The sequence below is a fragment of the Coturnix japonica genome, chromosome 10 (assembly GCF_001577835.2).
Source record: "Coturnix japonica isolate 7356 chromosome 10, Coturnix japonica 2.1, whole genome shotgun sequence".
In the NCBI taxonomy this organism is placed as follows: domain Eukaryota; kingdom Metazoa; phylum Chordata; class Aves; order Galliformes; family Phasianidae; genus Coturnix; species Coturnix japonica.
The window spans coordinates 7070306-7088877 of record NC_029525.1 but is presented as its reverse complement, the minus strand read 5'-3'; the positions used below and the strand labels follow the sequence as shown (position 1 = coordinate 7088877).

Below are 18572 nucleotides of genomic sequence, written 5' to 3'. Positions count from 1 at the left end.
AGTGAGGGTGACAGAGCACTGGAACAGGCTGCCCAGGGAGGTGGTGGAGTCTCCTTCTCTAGAGATATTCAAGACCCACCTGAACACCTACCTGTGTGTCACAGAGTTCTCTCTAGAGCTCACTCCGGGACAGTGGGAACAAACCCAGGGGAGCAGGAACAAAAGTGCCCCCCTTTCTCTAGCGGCACTGTACGGCACGGCACAGCGTGACCATGTGCATTTCGGGAGAGGGGAAGGGAAGGGAGATTGCAATTGGCTAACAAAAAAATGAAGGAGAAAAAAGGCGAATCTGAGGAACGAACGCAGTGTTAAATAACCTAATAACGCTAAACAACAACAAGAGAGTTTCAACAAAAGAGAAGTACCAAGTCCCCAATCTCACGCGATGGAGCCGTGGAAGGTGGGAGCTCCGACCGAACGTTGGTCTGACTCGCAGGAGCCGGGCCAGCAACCCCGTCCCCTTCCCCACTTCCCCTCCGGTGCCATTCCCCACATGCCCATTTAAGGCAGTCCACAGAAAAAAATCTTGTCCCCTTTACTCCCATTATTAGGCATGGTGTTCTGATGTGGAATACCAACACCAACCAAATTGCAAAACCATAACACTGTGCGACATGGTTTAGGGAGCCTGCTTTGGCAGGGGGGTTGGACTCGATGATCTCTAGAGGTTCCTTCCAACCCCTACAATTCTGTGATTCTGTGATCATGCTGAAGGGATTCAAATACTTCTTATCAAAATTATAGATATGTGTCATGTGTAATTTAAGTTTTCATTTAGCTTTGCAAAACAGTTATTTTGGCTAATGTCCTAGCAGAAAATAAGATATGTGGACATACATACAAAGCAACTACACTCTACTGATACTGTTTCCTGAATTTTCAATGTACTTGCAGGGGCCCCAGATGATATTCAGTGCAGCCAAAGATCTTGGACAACTATCAAAACTCAAGGTAATGTAGCCAAATGAAGCACTGAATGGCTCTCTCTAATGGAAAACTGGATGAAATACTGGGTGACTGTGAGGCCAAAATTCTTACTCTATTTACTGTAATAAGCTTGAACATGGCAGTAGCTGTTCACAGATGAGTAATAATTTCAGTCTCATCCACGCAGATTAAGAATAAATGATGCTATGCTGATGTGATAAAGTGATCATTAGCTGGGTCAAGATGATACAATTCCTATGCTGCATAACTGGTCCTTATATGCATTAAATATCACAGAATAACAGATTGAGATGGGTGTTCCCTGTTCCCTTCTGGAAGCATTTTTTGGGGGAAAAAAAATTAAGATAGGAGTACTTGTATATTTGTTCTGAAAAATATTCTACCTCTGCAATAAACACATTGGAACCACATCACTGAAGTCCATGTAGTTATTTCATAGAGACCTTAGATGTTTGATACTAATGTCAAGTTGTTTACTAATCAATTTTTCCATTTTCACTTCAGAAGTGACCAAAAATGAAGAAAATTCTGCTTCTATAAATAATGACTGAGTTTCTTATTGGAGTAAAAATGAAGCTTGAGGTAGTCACAGGATGCTGATATTAGATAAAGTTCACAGAAATGTAGTTACTTTATGACTCTATTTAACTTGTGTTGTAGTAAGAAGCCTTTTTAGCTAATATTAATGTTATATGATATGATATATGTTATCATAAGGGCATTAACCAACATTAGTTAATATTTCAAGTTATTTAATACAATGAATTGATTCAGTAATATCAAATATAATTTTTTAAACATAAAATCTATCTACTCACTCATCTCAAAGAACAGAAATACATTCTAGTAATTAGAGAAAGTGATGCTGGTTCTGAGTACTAAGAATTGGGTCTTTTTCCCTACAGTCTATGTTTCCAAGGAACACCACAATTGCTTTAGGTTTTTATTTGCTCTAAAATAACCCTGAAGTTGAATTAACCTCTGTTAAACACAAGAGCTTGAGGAGTATTTGAAAGTTCTGCTTTTCCAAAGCTAGGCCACAATGCTGTCTCTCTCTAATGATGAGCAATGTTCTTAACTCCTTTTGCAGGACCATGTGATTCGAGATGATGCCAAAAGCCTGACACTGAGGCAGTGTGCAATAATGGAAGTAGCACTGGCTACTATAAAGGTACAGCTTTACATGTTTTTCCATTCAATGTTGGAATGGCCAAGTATGTAACTACATAAACGATAGATTCTAATGCAGAATGGTCCCCTAGAACCATGAAGATCACTTTAGTATAGCAAGAGCTATTAGATCCTAAGCTCTTCATAGTGATTTGAAAGCAAATGCCTGGTAGTCTGATTGCAGCAAAAGCAATAAACATTATTGAACCCAAAATTCATTCACTGAACAACTTACAGTTAGATTATGTTTGTATTAATGTTTGGAAGACAGTAAAATTAAAGGATAATCATTTATCTTAAGTATAACATATTACCATTTTGTAAAAAATAATAATAATTTAAAAAATAAAATTAGCAAATAGATTACCAAAAATGAAACTGCCTGTCTGGCCTCAGTTCCCTCTCCTATCTTAAGAGAAGATTTTCATTCATTATATCATTCTAGTTTGCATTTTGGGTTTTTTTTTGTTTGTTTTTTGCAAGAACTGTGAACATGTAGAAAATTTACCAAGTAAAAATACTAGTCAATGTGACTTGCATTTGTCAAGTCTGAGACTGCAGCATTGATTTCCACATCTGCAATGCTACGTACTTGTGTTTTCACACTTCATTTGTCAGCATGACTGACTTTTAAGATCCCAGCCTGTTTCGGCACCTATGAACCCTGAAATCACTAAGACTGGAACATAAATAACAGATTAACTACTTTCAGGTTTACTTCTGCAAGAATGAGTGTATTGGTATCAAAATCTCAATCTGTTAAGTCATTAATCATTAATATTTGATCGCATTCAAAAATGATGCGGTTGTTTACATGCAAAGTTTACCACTTACAGGTAACAGCAAAAAATCTGAAGACTCAAGCAGGTTCAAGTTAGGTCCACTCTTATCCTGTTCAGCACAGGAAATTGGAGCAGATCCAGCTCTATTTGTCCTATACACATATAAATTTTCACCTTTGGAATTACAATTACAATTGTAAAAATTACAATTTACAATTACAATTGTAAAAATGATAATAGTTCACTGCAATCCTGACAAATCTAACTGGCTCTGCCAGCGTTATTTTTAAAAGCAAGCTGGAATTTTACTTTTCTTTTTCTAATACTTTTTAGCAATACTTCCATGCTGGAGGAAGTGGGTTGAAAAAGAACTTCCTGGAAAAGAGCCCAGACCTGCACTCCCTGAAATATGCTCTTAGTCTTTACACGCAAACTACCGATGCCTTGATAAAGAAATTCATAGACACGCAGAAGTCTCAAAGTAAGTGATCTGTAAGAAAGATGCAAATCTATCAAACTTTAAATGTTTTAAATGACTGGTTGCTAACCACTAGTATTTTAGAATTTATTGTCACAAATCTGGCCATGTGATGTTACTCTACATCAGTTGCTGATTTCAAACAGTGGAAGCTTGATTACCATCTGTCCATATCATCAGATAGGATCAGTACTGATCATCATCAGCACATTAACCAAAGACTGTCACTTTTTGGGACTAGGTCCCTCAGCTCTACATAACCACTGAATATCAAGGTTATTTACAGAAGCACTCCCCATGTGAGCAGGGTTGCAAAGGACATGGCACAGTTATAACTGCAGAAACAGAACAAATTCAAAGAGTATTTCAGTATCTTTAGATACTTGAAGAGCTGATTGCTAATAATTTCCTACCTCATGTAATTGCAAAAAAAGCATGACAGATCCCTTAAGGTTTCCTTTTTGAATTAAGAATGAGGGACTGTAAGCAAATAATGTGGCCTTACTGTGATTTTGTATTACTGAACCCTCAGCTTCTCCTTCTAGCAGGTTATCTATGGCTTCCAAAAGAAAGAAGGCTTCAGGAGACTAATAGTACAACATTCTCCTCCCTGTCTAATTCTGTGCATGTGCATTTTATAACAGACAGACAGACTTAAAACCATTCTGCTGAAAACATCACATCATTTTCTAAGCCTGCTTATCAAAGCTCAAAATTCTGGCACCCTCCCAAAAGCCAGTCAAAACAGAACATGAAATCTGAATGTCACCAACACAGAAACCCCTCTTTTCTTCTCTGGAAATCTGGTGCAGTGCGCTCTAAAAATTAAAACAATAAGTCTTCTTCACGTATAACACATACATAACATTCATTAATGGTTTATTTCAGAAAAGGACTTAAATTTCAATAAGAGAAGTGTTCACGGCTATTCTTTTAGGCAAAGATGCTTTCTTTTTTCAAAAAAAAAAAGGTATTATTTACCTTTTTCCTTATTGATATAGATTAGTGTTTTCATACCTCTACACAGTACACAGAGGAACTGGTTTCATAGGGATAGCATGCATCTTATTCCAAACTAAAACAGTTAATTCATTTTAGGAACTGTAAAGTTTTGCCATTTTTACATGCAGCGGACATCTTACAAAACAGAATGCTATATAGCAACTTCAACAAATAATGCATTTTGATTATTTAGCCTTAACTACCCTGCTCCTGCTCACAAGAACTATATAAGTTTTAATTTGATAGCTAAACTGGAAATCAATTGCTTTCACCTCTGACATATGTTATGTTAGTCACATTATAAAAAGCATAAAACACTTGCTTTGCAGCTGGCCTCAAAGATTAATTATAAAGAATGAGTTCCTGGACAACTTTCATATTAGACTGAGGATCTTTGTTAATAATTCATATATAGCTGTACAGCTATTTTCTCAGTTCTAATATACAGAATAGACACTTTTTCCCCCTTTCAAAAATGATTAACAATATGGATTTAGGCTGAAAGTTATTAATTACTAGTATGTTTTGCTTTTTTCCTTGCACATTTTCATTGTAACATAAGAAAATTACCCAGGTTGTAGCCATAAGCAGTTATCCTTTATTATCTCTGAATGGCAAACTGGAATTTTCTGATTTTCATCATGGTTTCTGTCTCAGGTCTGTGTTCACTTCTATACATGTCTATAATTGCACACCAGTATTATTAGAGGTTTAGCCACTGGGAATGAAAGTTATGGAAAAGCAATTCAAAGCTTTTCATCATCCTTTAACATTTCATTTGAAAGAACTAAAAAAAAAAAAAAATGTATCTATTATAACTTCCAGTCTCACAACTGTAGCGATATCATTACCATACAGTTACAATGAGCCTTTGTGCAAATTAGAAACTGAAGCTGTATATAAAATTATAATGTTAGAGAGAAGTACAGCTGGTTCATCAAAATTTTTATGCAGAAGTTCCAAGGATAACAGCGCAAAAAATATTAAAGTATTGCAAGATACAATGCAAGGGATATGCTTTAATCTAATCAGTGAAGCTAAAATCTAGTTATCTAGATATCTAACATCCACAGTATAGCCAGTGATTCTGTCCTGAAGCATTTCTTGTTGTTGTGGATTTTGCTATATGCAGGATTTTTCTTTCCACTACGAAGGGCATGATCTATGTTAAATCTGTATTCTGTGGTACCCAATAATATCTATCTTCCCATGTATACAGAGGATTATTAAATTCAGTAAGAACATTCAAATACACCAGCCACTGAGCATGTTTTTGCACCAGTTCTGAACAAGGATGACTGCTTGATCTATAGTTTTGATACTCAACCCTTTGTGTCTACACATTCCAAAAGAGCTTCCAGGAAACAAAGAAGTTCCTATGGGCAAAACTAATGAAAACATTCCTAATTTTCAGAATAAACACCTGGTGATACTTGTAGTTATTCAAATGTTTTCAACGCACTAATTACTTGGAAGCTAAGCTCTTTTCCTTATTGCTGTCTTCAAGTATGCCACATGCTTATATTTTTACTAATACATGCTTTAAAAGCAAGCTACCAAAAAGTGAGACAAATTAACTCCCACATTCTTAATCTGATGGATTCTCCTTTTCAAAGTGCTTCTCTATATCCTCAAGAGCATACTCCAAACAACGTGACAATGCTGAGCACAAAGCAGGAGCAGCTTCTTAAATAACTAATAATATCTAAGGATATATATATATATTTATACATATTCACCTTATAATGGGATTATGGTGATAAATAACATAAATGCAGTCCTCACTCAATGTTGTGAAAACAAGTCTATAACTCCACTACAAAAATAAAGGATAAAAATTTTTTCTGTACCAACTTTCTTTATTAGATGTACAGATCCCAAGATTAGCATACTGGCATATCTTAAATTCTGTCAGATGCTGGCTTATGAAACATCTGTCTTCCTGCATGGCACAGGGGGAGAGAGAGATTTCTCTAACTAGATCTATGCTGCTATCACATCTGCCACAAGCTTCCAGACATTTGGAAATTAAATACTACTGAGATTCCAGTTATTATGATATTCAACATTGGTATCAATAAGATTATAAGGAGGAAGATAATTACCTGTGTTTGCTCCATAATATAAACAAATCTTTTAAGGAATTTTATTTCCAGAAAAAAAAAAAAAAAAACCTGCCAGCATTTAAACTACTTCAATCTCAAGTCCCAAACGTAAGACCAGTAGAGCAGTATTCTCAATTGCAAATAAATTATTGCTGGTTAGGAACACTTACTTCTTCAGTTTTACATACAACAAATTAGAAACTTTTGAAGAAATTTAGTTACACTTTCCTGAAACTCAGGTTCAATATCAACTAGAGAACATCCAGGTAACTGCAGCACCAGCCTCCCTGTCATAAGGACGTTTTCCTGATTCTAGTTGCTAGTACTGCCAAAAGCCATTTCCTGGAGCAGGCCTCTTACAGAGTTGCTGTTAAAAGGACACAAGGATGTCCATACAGAACTGAAGGACTTGGAAAATTTGACAGTAATACAGTGAAGAAATGTGCCTTTCAAGTCCTGAGTGACTATCATGCCATATGGTCATTGATACCTCCACTACAAGCATATAAACACAGCCAAGTGCATAACTTTAGCGTTGGTACAAAAAGACCCTGAGGTTCAGATCTCCAATTCTGCTTCCATTGGACTTTAACCTCCAGGGGATTATCATCTTCAGATTGGGCACCTTAATGTATTACTGTTTTTCCCCTCCTGATACTTATAAACTCAGCTGTAGGGTAAAATTTCTTTGTTAATTCAGACTACAATTCAGATATTTTTTTTTTCCATCACCCTTTGCCACCAAACAATCAAATGTTCACATTATTCTTGTGCCAAGCATTAATCAATTCCAGAACTGCAGCACACTGCCCAGCCTGAACTGCAAAACCTGGCTCAGGTGTAAGACTCCAGAGTTCAGTGCTGCATGGCTACAATGCACCATGGTTGGCAAATAGCTACATGGGGGTCAGCAAGTCAGCACAGAATAGCCTCAGGAAAAACTCCAAGGTTTCTATGAAAGAAAGGCTATGTATGTATTAAAAAAAAAAAAAAAAAAAGACAGCTTACCATTAGTATAAGTTACCTACCTTGATTTTGTAAACTACAGTCTGCATCCGGAATGTTTACATCTGATTAGCATCAAATCTAATAACACTTGGATAAATCCAGTTCTAACAAGGTACATAACGAGACCTCATCTCAAATATTCTGGTGTCCTGAATTTGATCCAGTTTCTTACAAGTAATTTCTCCAAAGTAAATGCCAGTGTTGTATCTAAAACAAGCACTATTATATTATAATTTATATTCATATACAACAGGTTAACTTTATAAGTCTCAAAAGGGAATGCTAATGTTAGTGTCAAGGCTTTTGACGCAGCAAACCACAAAAGATTGCAGAATGTTTTTAGCTCGACTTTGAAGAGATTGTATTGCTTAAGGAGAAAATCAATACTCATTTAGAAATACAGAGCTCATACTACATTCCCCACTTGTTTAAATGGCTGCAGAAAAAGGGTATTCTTTCACATCAGCTTATTTGTATAGAATTTCTTTATTCTCATGTTAAACAACTGAAAGCCGAAAGAGGAAGAAGCATCCAAAGACATGAAATGATTATATGTAGAAAGGAAAATATTTACTTAATTAGAATGAACAACTATAACTCCTCTTGCAAAGCCACTAACACTGGGAAGGAAATGACATGCTCAAAAATAAACAGATATTATTTCCCAATACCAAATAACTATGCTCCTCTGCAGAGCTTTAAGCATATGGAATCAAGTTCAGATAATAATTTAACAGTTAAAGAAGACAACAGCAAATTTAATACAAACTGAGGTAGCTTAGAAAAGCAGGTAGACATCATCACAAACTATACTAAAAAAATAACTTACTTAGCAGTTCTTATATGTGGATAAAGAGAAGTTTGCCTGTTCTTTTGCACCTCAAAGCTGCTGCGTCATCAACTACCATATTTTGAAAACTGTTCTGATATTCCATTATAAGCTTTAATTCCTGTACAACATTTGCAAGTTCTGCCATAACCTGTGATGGAGAGAGAATTTAATCCCTGCTTCATCCATTGTGTTTTCACATTGAGGGCTCAATTGCATATTAAACAAATTTTATAAAAGAAATAAAAGTGCTTGAAAAGAAAACCTGAACCAAGATCGAAAGATTAAACTAACTAATGCTTACTAAAGGGAGTTATTATCATAAACTGCTTTGCTACGATGTCTGTTATAAATGCTTATTACAATTTGAAAGCTGCAGAATTTCAGACTGACATCACAAAGATTAGTTTGTAGCTGACAACAGGAAAAAAATAAGCACAATATTGAGCTGATAGAATTACAGCTAACAGAAGTACTCCAGTATATTTTTACAGCAAAATAAATGCATTTGGAATAGAGAAAATTAATATTTTAAAAGTTCAAGTAACTGAGCTGCTAGTGAAATCTAACTGATTTACAAAGCATTTACCTGATAACATTTTGTGACAGAAAACTTCTTCAGGTGCTCTTTAAATGAAATAAGTGCACCTTTCTAAATAGATATGAAAAACTGTAACGTATACATTAAGTCTTCAAAAAAAATGGGGAAAGAAAAGTACTTGAAAGGTATCGATGTTTTGTTAGTAATGTATAACAAAGTCATCAGATATATGTCATCACTTTAAAAAAGGAAGTGTTAATGTTATCAGTGGGCTAATGAGTACATATGAAGACCTATAAAGAGGGTACACTTACTTCTGTTCAGCACCGCTTAGGAAATGTGGATACATCTGGATGGACACCAGATGTTGCTATGTGGACTTCCCAGATAAAAGCTGGCTCATCCATGCTTTCTCACTGCTCAGACTCACACAGGGACATAACAGGGTTACATGATTCCCAGCCCTCACAACACATGTTCAAATATAAGGTCTATACTAGGTAGAGATGAAGCAGCTTTGGCTGCTGATTCCACGCCGGCACTCAAATGCTTAAACCTATAATAGCATGCTTTTGTATTATTTTCCTCAGAAGTCTTCATATAACACCATGTGACATTAAAAAATATCAGACAGGTAAGAATGTATCTAATAGCAAGGCTTCAAACAGTTGGGAAATGTACAAGCACTGCAGAATCTTCTGTCAACCTTAATACCTTCACACACAGTAATCCTTAGGATAAAATATTTATGTCTTCTAATCAAATACAGACCTCCTAAATCCTTTCAATTCTTTATGGAAGCCTGGTTAAAAAATGGTTGCTTAAAGTCAGTCATCACGTAATTAAGAATTCTCCCCATAAGATAGCAATTAACGATAGTTTGTAAGAAACAGCTTACATTCAACTACAGCATGTTTTGCAGACAGCATGCTTATCATTACTAATTTACATGTGATGAAAAACACAGCCCTTAACAGGGGTATAACTGCAAAATGTACGTGTCCTTAAGTCACCTGAAAAGCCTCTCCCAGACTGTGCAACAACAGCTAAAAGCTTTCTGCCCTTCCTGTAACCATCAGCCCAGTAGCCACTCAGACCTCATTAAGCAGTGTTTGCTGCTCACAGCCAAGTGCTGTATGTGGTTTAATTGTCATAAACAGCACTGCTTCTCCATCTCATGCATTCAGTAGCAGAGATGGAGTCTTTCTCCTCTTTCATTTGTGTGCTGAGGGCACAAGTAAAAAGGAGGCAATAAACGCTCTCTCACCAGCCCCATGCTTTTTTGCCTTAGGAATAAGCCATCTTCTTCCACAGTATGCTGGGGAAAAAAACACGTTCACTGATTGCCTTCTTCCTCTCTATACATACAGAAGAAGGAAAAAAGAAGAAAAACCAACTTCTTACATCCAGAGAATTTGCCTTTAATTTAACCTTTGCATTACATAAAAATATTAAAACAGGCACTACAGATTTCCCTCTGAATTATTCAGCCTTAGGATTCCATGAAAAATAAAATAATAGAATGACTATTCAAGTTAAATACATCATATAAGAAATGAGCAAAACAACCCTAGGAAAACATAATAGTTGCTGTAGAAGTAACATATCATTGTATTCTTTGCATCAGGTGTAGTTCACATGGAAAGGAGGCATTGCTTTTGGAGATCTATATATACATAATTTCTGGCATTATCAGAAGATACCCAGTGTATGCCTAAATTAATAGTTATTAATAAAATGATTGGCATCACAGCTTACATAATTTCTGTAGCACTGCATTCTGGGGAAGCCTAAAGATATATCCAGTTTTTTCCTTAACACTATTCAGAACATGAGGTGAAAACCTTGGTATGGTATTTCATTAAATAGCAAGATTTATGCTGAACAGGCCTGTTAGGCAAATGGGGCAGGATAGGGTTACCACACAGTAATGCTGCCAGTTCAGCTGTTTTTATTGCCTAACTCCCAGTGCTTAGTGAGCTTTTCTGTCTCAGGTACTAAAAACAAGTCATGCATGATGATTAGCTTGTAGCTAGTTGTTTTTCTTTTAAACTAGATTTCTAATCCTCAGGAAGATAGAGAAAGTCTTGAAAACCAGAGTAAAATAAATAACTAAATGTATGTGAGCCATCATAAATTTAAGATCATTTAGCATATCTTTAAACTGTTTCAGAGCCTGGCTTATTACCTTTAACTATTTTGAAGCCAAGGCACTGCTGAAATCACCACTTACACCAAATTTGTGACTAGGTGGGAGAAGGAAAATGTCAAAAAGCCACAAAATTCCAGGAAGTCTTTAAAAGAACATCAAGCTCCAGAACGACAAAAACAAAACCCACAGAGAGAAGGAGGAGGCAGTATTGACAGAGATGGACTTATCAAATAATATTAAAGGAAAGACTAAAAACTGTCACTAAGAAAGGATCACCTTTAATTTGGGATGCAAGATTGGGAAACGTGTCAACAAAAGCTGATATAAGCAATTACCAAATGTTCTGGAATTGTACCTTTAGTTTGTTCAGGTCAGTGAGAGAACAAGCAAATGCGAGATGGGTGTGCTGGTAAACTGAAGGAAACAAAGCTCACATTCTGGATTCCATCAGAAGCAGCCTCTTCTAGCTGAGATGTTCTGCTGCAGGAATTTTATAGGGTCATTTAATGTCAGCTGCTTTCAATATAAAACTGTATGATATTTCACACAGATTTCCTTATAGCCATATCAAACAGTACTGCACACATAAGACTAATCCCACTATATATTTGCAGCATTGCTTAGGGCACTGCTGTGAATTATAGACTACTAAGAAAAAAAAAGGATCTATTAGGGACTGTTTGCAAGGAAATACTTTGCATGGTTAAAAAAGGCTTTAAAAGCAAAGACTTACGCCTTAATTCATAGATGTGATACTGGTAGCATCTAATGAGCCATTACTAACAGCGTGCTCTCCATTATCAACACCGCCCACAGGTTGCTGCACAGCCTACCTAATGAAAATGCTGATCACTTTCTTCCAAAAAATTCTTGATTTCCACACGTAGGGTTTTGGTTTTTAAGCTGGAAGCTAAATCAATTAATTGACACGCACTGATATTTTCAACGATCCTCAGGATCACCCTGGCTCACCTACTGCTGCAGTCATTGTAAATTATTGTTAAATTCTGAATGGGAGATTGGAAACACCTGACATTCCCTCCCAGTACATTCAATTTATTCTACCCATTCAATGTTCCTATGCTTTAATAGATGATACAAACTCATGGCTTTTTTCAACACAGTTTGGCATAGGACACCAGATTGTGCATCTTTGCTAAAACACTCAAATTCTAAATGTTAATTCGGGACAATTCTGAGCAAAACTCACTTGAAAGCAGGAAAGCATGGAACTGCATTCTAGGATTCCCAGCAAGTTAACTGAGCACTGAATTTCTTCATTTTGATGTGTCAGGAAGAAACCTTGTTCTCTGAAGCAGTAACACTTGGGCTTAGAGTATTTAATTGACCTTGCAATGCTCAACCACTGTAGAGAATGTAATTACAGATTACACCAAAAGGATTCATCAATGGCAATGCAGAAATAGCTGTCCGAATGTTTGCAGTAAGATTCATGGAAGAAAATATATACAAAACCATGAACTTTTGCATATCAGGATGCACACATAGCTAACAGTAATGAGAGCAGATGATTTCTAATGAACCGCTTTCTTGCTTTACTGAGACACTTCATAGAAACTTTCAACTACTCTGGGCACTTCTGAGGCAAAAATCACTTCACTATAGCTGATTCCCATCTGAATGTGAAATAAATGTCAAATTCCTTATCCTTATCATTCATCTTTCAATTTCTGTTGGTCTTAATATGCCAAGAAGCCAAGTACGCTAACCTACCGATTATAATTTTCAGGCCAAACCACTAATAATTCAGTGGGTGAAATATCTGTACAGGTGGATGTTTCTACACATCCTGGAACTGGTGAGCATAAAGTTACTGTAAAAGGTAAGTTTCAAATAGCTAATTTTAGAAAGCAAGCAATAAAGTCTAACTGTACTTGTAAAGCTGTAGTGAAGTGCTTCAAGTGATTTGTTTTGTACTTCCTCCTTACTCAACACCAGCACAAGCTAAGTAGTTTGGCCTATGCTTCCCAGTGTAGACAAGATCTCTTGTATATAATTTTCCAAGATATACTTCTAGATAACTTGTATATAATTTAATTCTCCACAAGCTCTAGTAGAGGTGGGTGGTAATTCACTGCAGCAAGATTTAAAACGTTCTCTTTTTAACAAATAAAAGTCCTTTGTTCTGCACAGTACAAACTCCAAATCAAACCCAGCATCACTTTGATTACTCAAAGTTTGAGTTACAGCAAACATAGCAGACAAAAGAGCTGATGATATTATTTGTTTTAGCTGCTGCTATAACTTGAAATATATATATATATGTGTACACACACACACGTGTGTGTGTAGCTATACATAACAGCCTGGAGTTGGCAGGTCACCTTTTGCTAGGTACACTGTCTTACTGGATAATTAATTGAAGTCCTTCTAATGGATTTTTATTTTCCTTGTTTTTTTCCCCCTCTAGTTGTAGCAATCAATAATCTCAACTGGCAAACAACAGCAATGTTCCGGCCATTTGTAGAAGTCTGTGTATTAGGTCCTAACCTAAGTGACAAGAAAAGGAAACATGGAACCAAGACAAAGAGCAACACCTGGTCACCAAAATACAACGAGACTTTCCAATTGTAAGTTTTGGGGCTTTTTTTCCATCTATTAATTCCACATTTCCTGCAAATTTTGTCAGAATTTCTTGCAATTTAGCACAGAAATAACCCTAAAGGTAAGGCTATATCACAGTCCGTAATATAAGAATCACTTCAGAACCATTTATTTATTTGTAACACTGTTCTATATGAAGATGAATGACAACCACTATGCCTTCAACATTCTAAAAGTTGCCTAAAATGTGCAATTTGTTTCCACATGTAGGAATTAACTTTCTGTGTTTCTGGGAATTGATTTGCCCAAGCAGTTACCTGGACTGATATATCAATTCTTACCACTAAGGCCATCATAACTATTGACATATCTAAATATCCAAAGCCCTGTGTATGTTTTTGTGAATGGGATTATCTTTAATGCCCAAAGCTCTAAATACCTGAAGTTTTACATTCAGTACTTCTCACAGTGCACCCCTTTAACTTGTCCACTCATGTCCTTATTTTCTAACTGAAACGGATCCATTTTCAAAGCACCAAATTCCCACACACCTGGTGGGGGGACAGAGCTCACTTTCTTATGTATGACCATGACGCTTTTTAAGGCTGGTAGCTGGTAATTTTATTCATCCCACTGCTTCAGCTGTGACAGTAAGTGACCTATAAGGATACTGAGCAGCAAGCAGGCTGAGACCGCTTTTATGTGAACGTAAAAGGACAAGCTGAAGAAGAAAGCCCTAGGAAAAAATGTAAGCAAAGCAGGTTCCGTGTCCAAACTCTCCAGTCAAATATTTTTCACAGCCTATTCAGAACTGTTTCAGAAACTGTCTGTTTCCCAGACAGCCTGGGAACGTCAGCTCCTTAGAGCTGCCTGCAATGGATGAGGGGCATCACCTGCAATCATACTGGATGCCTCACACGTAATTTCTTCTTTTCCAGAAGAATTATATTAAATGCACTGAGCTTACACCATAAATGAAGTAGCAACCTATGAGATGTAGAAAGAGAAAATGTTTCCTTTACTTGTTTGTGGCTATTAAAATCGCACAAAATTCACAATTTTAAAGTTTCATATACAACTGCATGGATAGAAATGATTAAAAATTAGATTAAATGGGAATAGTTGAAAAAATACAAATGAAATTACAGTAAATTATATATTAAATCATCATTATGTGCAGCCTTCTTCGATCTTATGAATACCACTGCCTCCTGAAAGCTAAATACAAATTCACCTTTATGATGTGTTCATTTTCGTTGAGATTACTCAGAAGTATAAAACTGATATAGTTTATGAAGAGAAAAAGTGTGGTTGAGCCAAGTTTATGCTTCTTATTTACAGCAGCACGACTCTTTTTCCTTCCTCACAATTACCTCAGGTAGAAGACAACATATCCAAATGCCTTTCATGCACAGCAACAGCAACTGCTTAATGCTGACTTTTAAACAAAAGGGAGATATCAAATAAATACCAACCTGTTTTGTTTTTTAAGTTATGAATCAGTCACCAACTCAGCAGTGCCCTGCCACTGTTAATCTTTAGTAAGTTTGTAAGGCTGTCAATTGCTGTACTGTGCACATCTCTGTTATCGCTCATAAGTTAGAAAAGTATTAATTGAAGAAACAAACCTCAATCAGCTGATGTCAAAAACAACTCATGTTTCCTAGAAGGACTGGATGCTGTTTCAGAACTGCATTATCTTTGTGAAGATTATGACAGGGTTACTTTATAGATATGCATGGATCTTTCCTATGATTACAGCTTAAACATTTCTTTTCACATAAATCAAATCTGAAATCCCATTAGAATGACTGTTAACACTGTCTGTCAAATACCTTTACATTAAATCAAATGATATTGTATATTTGCGTTCTGAGAGCTACCCTGACCAGTATATGCTCATGTGATCCAGAACAGAGAGTAAAGAACCTGGAGAAGTAAAATAGTTGGTGATTTTAGGAAACAAGCCCCCTTCATATCTACAGCAGCAAGCATAACTGCTGCTTCCCTCCATAAGGCATTGTGGTGACCTCCAAAATGAGCTCTGACTTCAGGCAGGATGAAGACATAAGCAGGCCACGATAGAATTCCCATTGCAGTAATTATGTAACTGGGAACACTCTCCCCAGTTTACTTTGGCTTTTCAGTAGGTACAATTCTAATTAAATGCAAGTAGCCTCTAAGCTCACAGGGATACCTGCTGTCTCATACGTGCTATATATAGCTTTTAGGCCAGATCTTAATACAGCATATAGGATCACCAATAGTCTTGGAAGGGAATAAATTTTATTTTTAAAAACAAGCTTGCAGAGTTTTTCTTGTTTGTAAAGTTTAATGAAAGATTTTTAAAACCCCAACCAAACATCTCGGCTCTACTGGATGAAAGATGCTAAAAGCACGTTCTTGCTGTCATTTCAAAATTACCGTGATATTTAAAGTTTCTCTTTTTCCTATCTAGGAACTACAACACTAACAGTAAGTAAATGCAGGTATGACACTGGTAAATAAAGTAGTTGCGATAAGACGACAGTTATTTAAATCAACAGACAAAAGAAATCATATTGACAGATACTAAATCCAGAACTTTGAGCAAACAGTACCATACATCCTCAAGGTAATTTGGACCTGATAGAACAAACAGAAACAGAAGTTCAGCTCAGATACATTTTGTGAGCTCAAAACTCACTTAGAGGAGAATGTGAAAAGATCCAGATCATGGTGGGGGAAGACACCAAGGACAGAAGCAGCCGCAAATACCGGTGTAGGATTTTCCACTGCAGGCACAGAATTTACACTCAGAAAATAGATACTTGATAGCTGAGAAAGTACTCCCTTTCAGAACTCCTACTCTCTCCTATTCAGAACAACTAAGCTGGGGAAAAAAAAAAAAAAAAAAAAAAAAGCAAAATCTTTAAGTACGAAAAGATTTCTTCCTACCTAAACAGAAGCTATCTATTATTTAAGGATGCCTGCATAAGTATTCTTATAGTTGTGATAGTTGTGGAAATAGTTGCACATTTTCGGTATTTTCTGGGGAAAGGTAACAACGGTACAGATGCTGAAGGAACTGCTAAATTCCTTCCATTTCTGTTCAGCTTTGTGAGAAAAAGGACTGCATGATCAGCAGCACATGAGATATTAACATACAGAAGATTTAAAATGAAATTATAACCTGTAATATTAACAAAAAAAATGAACCACAAAAAAACAAAACTATCTGCCACCATCATTTTCATAGTGACAAGATTCCTAAACCATGCTCATCCCTCAGGCAATGAAACTAAACTTCTTGTTTCAACTTTGTATTTTTAATTCTTGCAGTATTTTGAGTAATGAAGATAAACCAGGAGCCTATGAACTTCATCTGTCAGTGAAAGATTACTGCTTTGCTAGAGAAGATCGCATTATAGGAATGACAGTTATTCAGCTGCAAAACATAGCAGAGAAAGGTAGCTGTGCGTCCTGGTATCCCTTGCTGAGAAGCATCTTTGTAGATGAGACTGGGTTGACAATTCTTAGGATACTTTCTCAGAGGACCAACGATGAAGTTGCTAAAGAATTTGTAAGACTTAAATCAGAAACAAGATCTCCTGAAGAAACAGCCTAAATTACTCAAGTAACGCAAGACTATCACTGTAAGAACATAGATTCAATGCTGTTGTCTGAATAGTGCATGCATGTGCAAATATGTGGGAATGTTTAACTGTTTTCAGTGTTTGCCAGTACTTCTGTACTATACTTGCAAGGTATGTCAAGGAGCTGTATATCTTTTCTACATATTTTTGTCTTTGTTAAAGTAATTGTTCCAATGAAGTGCCAAAACTAACATTAAGAGTAAACTATATACTATATATTTTAAAACGTTGATTTTGCCTCATCTCGATCCCTTTATTTTTTAACATTTATAAATAAATAGCTTTTTGAATTGATTAATAGTCTGTCTCTTAAACCACTACGTTGCATATTCTAACTTAATTTGTGTCCCATTATTTAAAACAAAGAAATAGCTAATTTTCTTCAAGTCATCATTTTATGCTAGCCTCATTTTAGGCATCTTACTGATAACTTTTTCTATCATTACTACAGATGCAGTTACTTATAGAAGCGTTTGTAATTTTATAATTACCAGTATAAAGTAATGATTTTTGCATAAAAATGAAAAAGGATGGAAATATTTTATGCTAATCTTTTTCCAACCTTTCATAAATATCACTGTGAAGAAATGCTGTTTAAGCAAGTTCTCAAGAAGCTGTGCTTATTAGAGTTTGTTACTGACGTTTGATATCTTGAAATAACTTTGTTCTTCAAAACTGCCAAGGTAATATCATATTTCTATTAAAGGGGTAGCTGTAGAAAAAGACTGTCATACAGTACAGTATATGTGCATTCAAAAATCATTTTTAAATGATAAGGTACCACTGAAGGGTTAATAATTTGGAATACAAAGCTGGTTGGCGGTTTGTCTCCAGGGATTGTTTCTGCAAAGTAATGAAGCAGGTAGCATTTTCACTCAGTTATTAACGTTGCTTTACATACTTAGCTGTAACATCAGTTAAGTTTGTTTCTTTTGTTTTGGAGAGTTTTTAGCTTTGGCTTTTTTGTTGGATTTGGTCCAGGGTTTTAAGTTGGAGTTGGTTTGGGGTTTTTTTCTTTTAGAGAAGTTTAACAGTTTGTACTTATGCAACATTACTATGTATTGCACTAAACAAACTCTGTGTCTTGTAAATATATTTAGTGATAAACTGTAAAAATAAAGTATGAAGAAACATCTTCTAGTCATATTATTTGATACCATTCATATTTCTAGAGATTTAAATACCAGAGAAGTCAGTGTACAGGTAACAATACAGCATATCAAATTATGAAGTCTGGTGCCAAGCATTTAGTTCTTTTCTGAGTGTGAGATGCATGTCAAGATCACAGAAGTTTATAATCAATGATGTGCACATTTTGTTAACATACACGGACATAACATTCTATAATAATGCAACA

At 35.8% G+C, this 18572-nt stretch overlaps 1 protein-coding gene and 1 long non-coding RNA gene across 7 annotated transcripts in view; one reads left to right on the top strand and one right to left on the bottom strand.

The window, feature by feature from the left end:
• The window catches only part of UNC13C (unc-13 homolog C), a 121491-nt gene extending 103143 nt beyond the window's left edge, over positions 1-18348 (top strand). For all 5 annotated transcript variants that reach the window (XM_032446786.1, XM_015872980.2, XM_015872979.2 and 2 more), the window contains 6 exons: positions 895-951; positions 2039-2119; positions 3234-3381; positions 12766-12858; positions 13447-13606; positions 16902-18348. In XM_032446786.1, coding sequence (XP_032302677.1) covers positions 895-951; positions 2039-2119; positions 3234-3381; positions 12766-12858; positions 13447-13606; positions 16902-17187 — 825 coding nt within the window. In that variant the 3' untranslated portion in view covers positions 17188-18348. The remainder of the gene's footprint in view (positions 1-894; positions 952-2038; positions 2120-3233; positions 3382-12765; positions 12859-13446; positions 13607-16901) is intronic.
• The window catches only part of LOC107318762, a 37073-nt gene that overhangs the window by 17606 nt on the left and 895 nt on the right, over positions 1-18572 (bottom strand). The window lies entirely within an intron of this gene.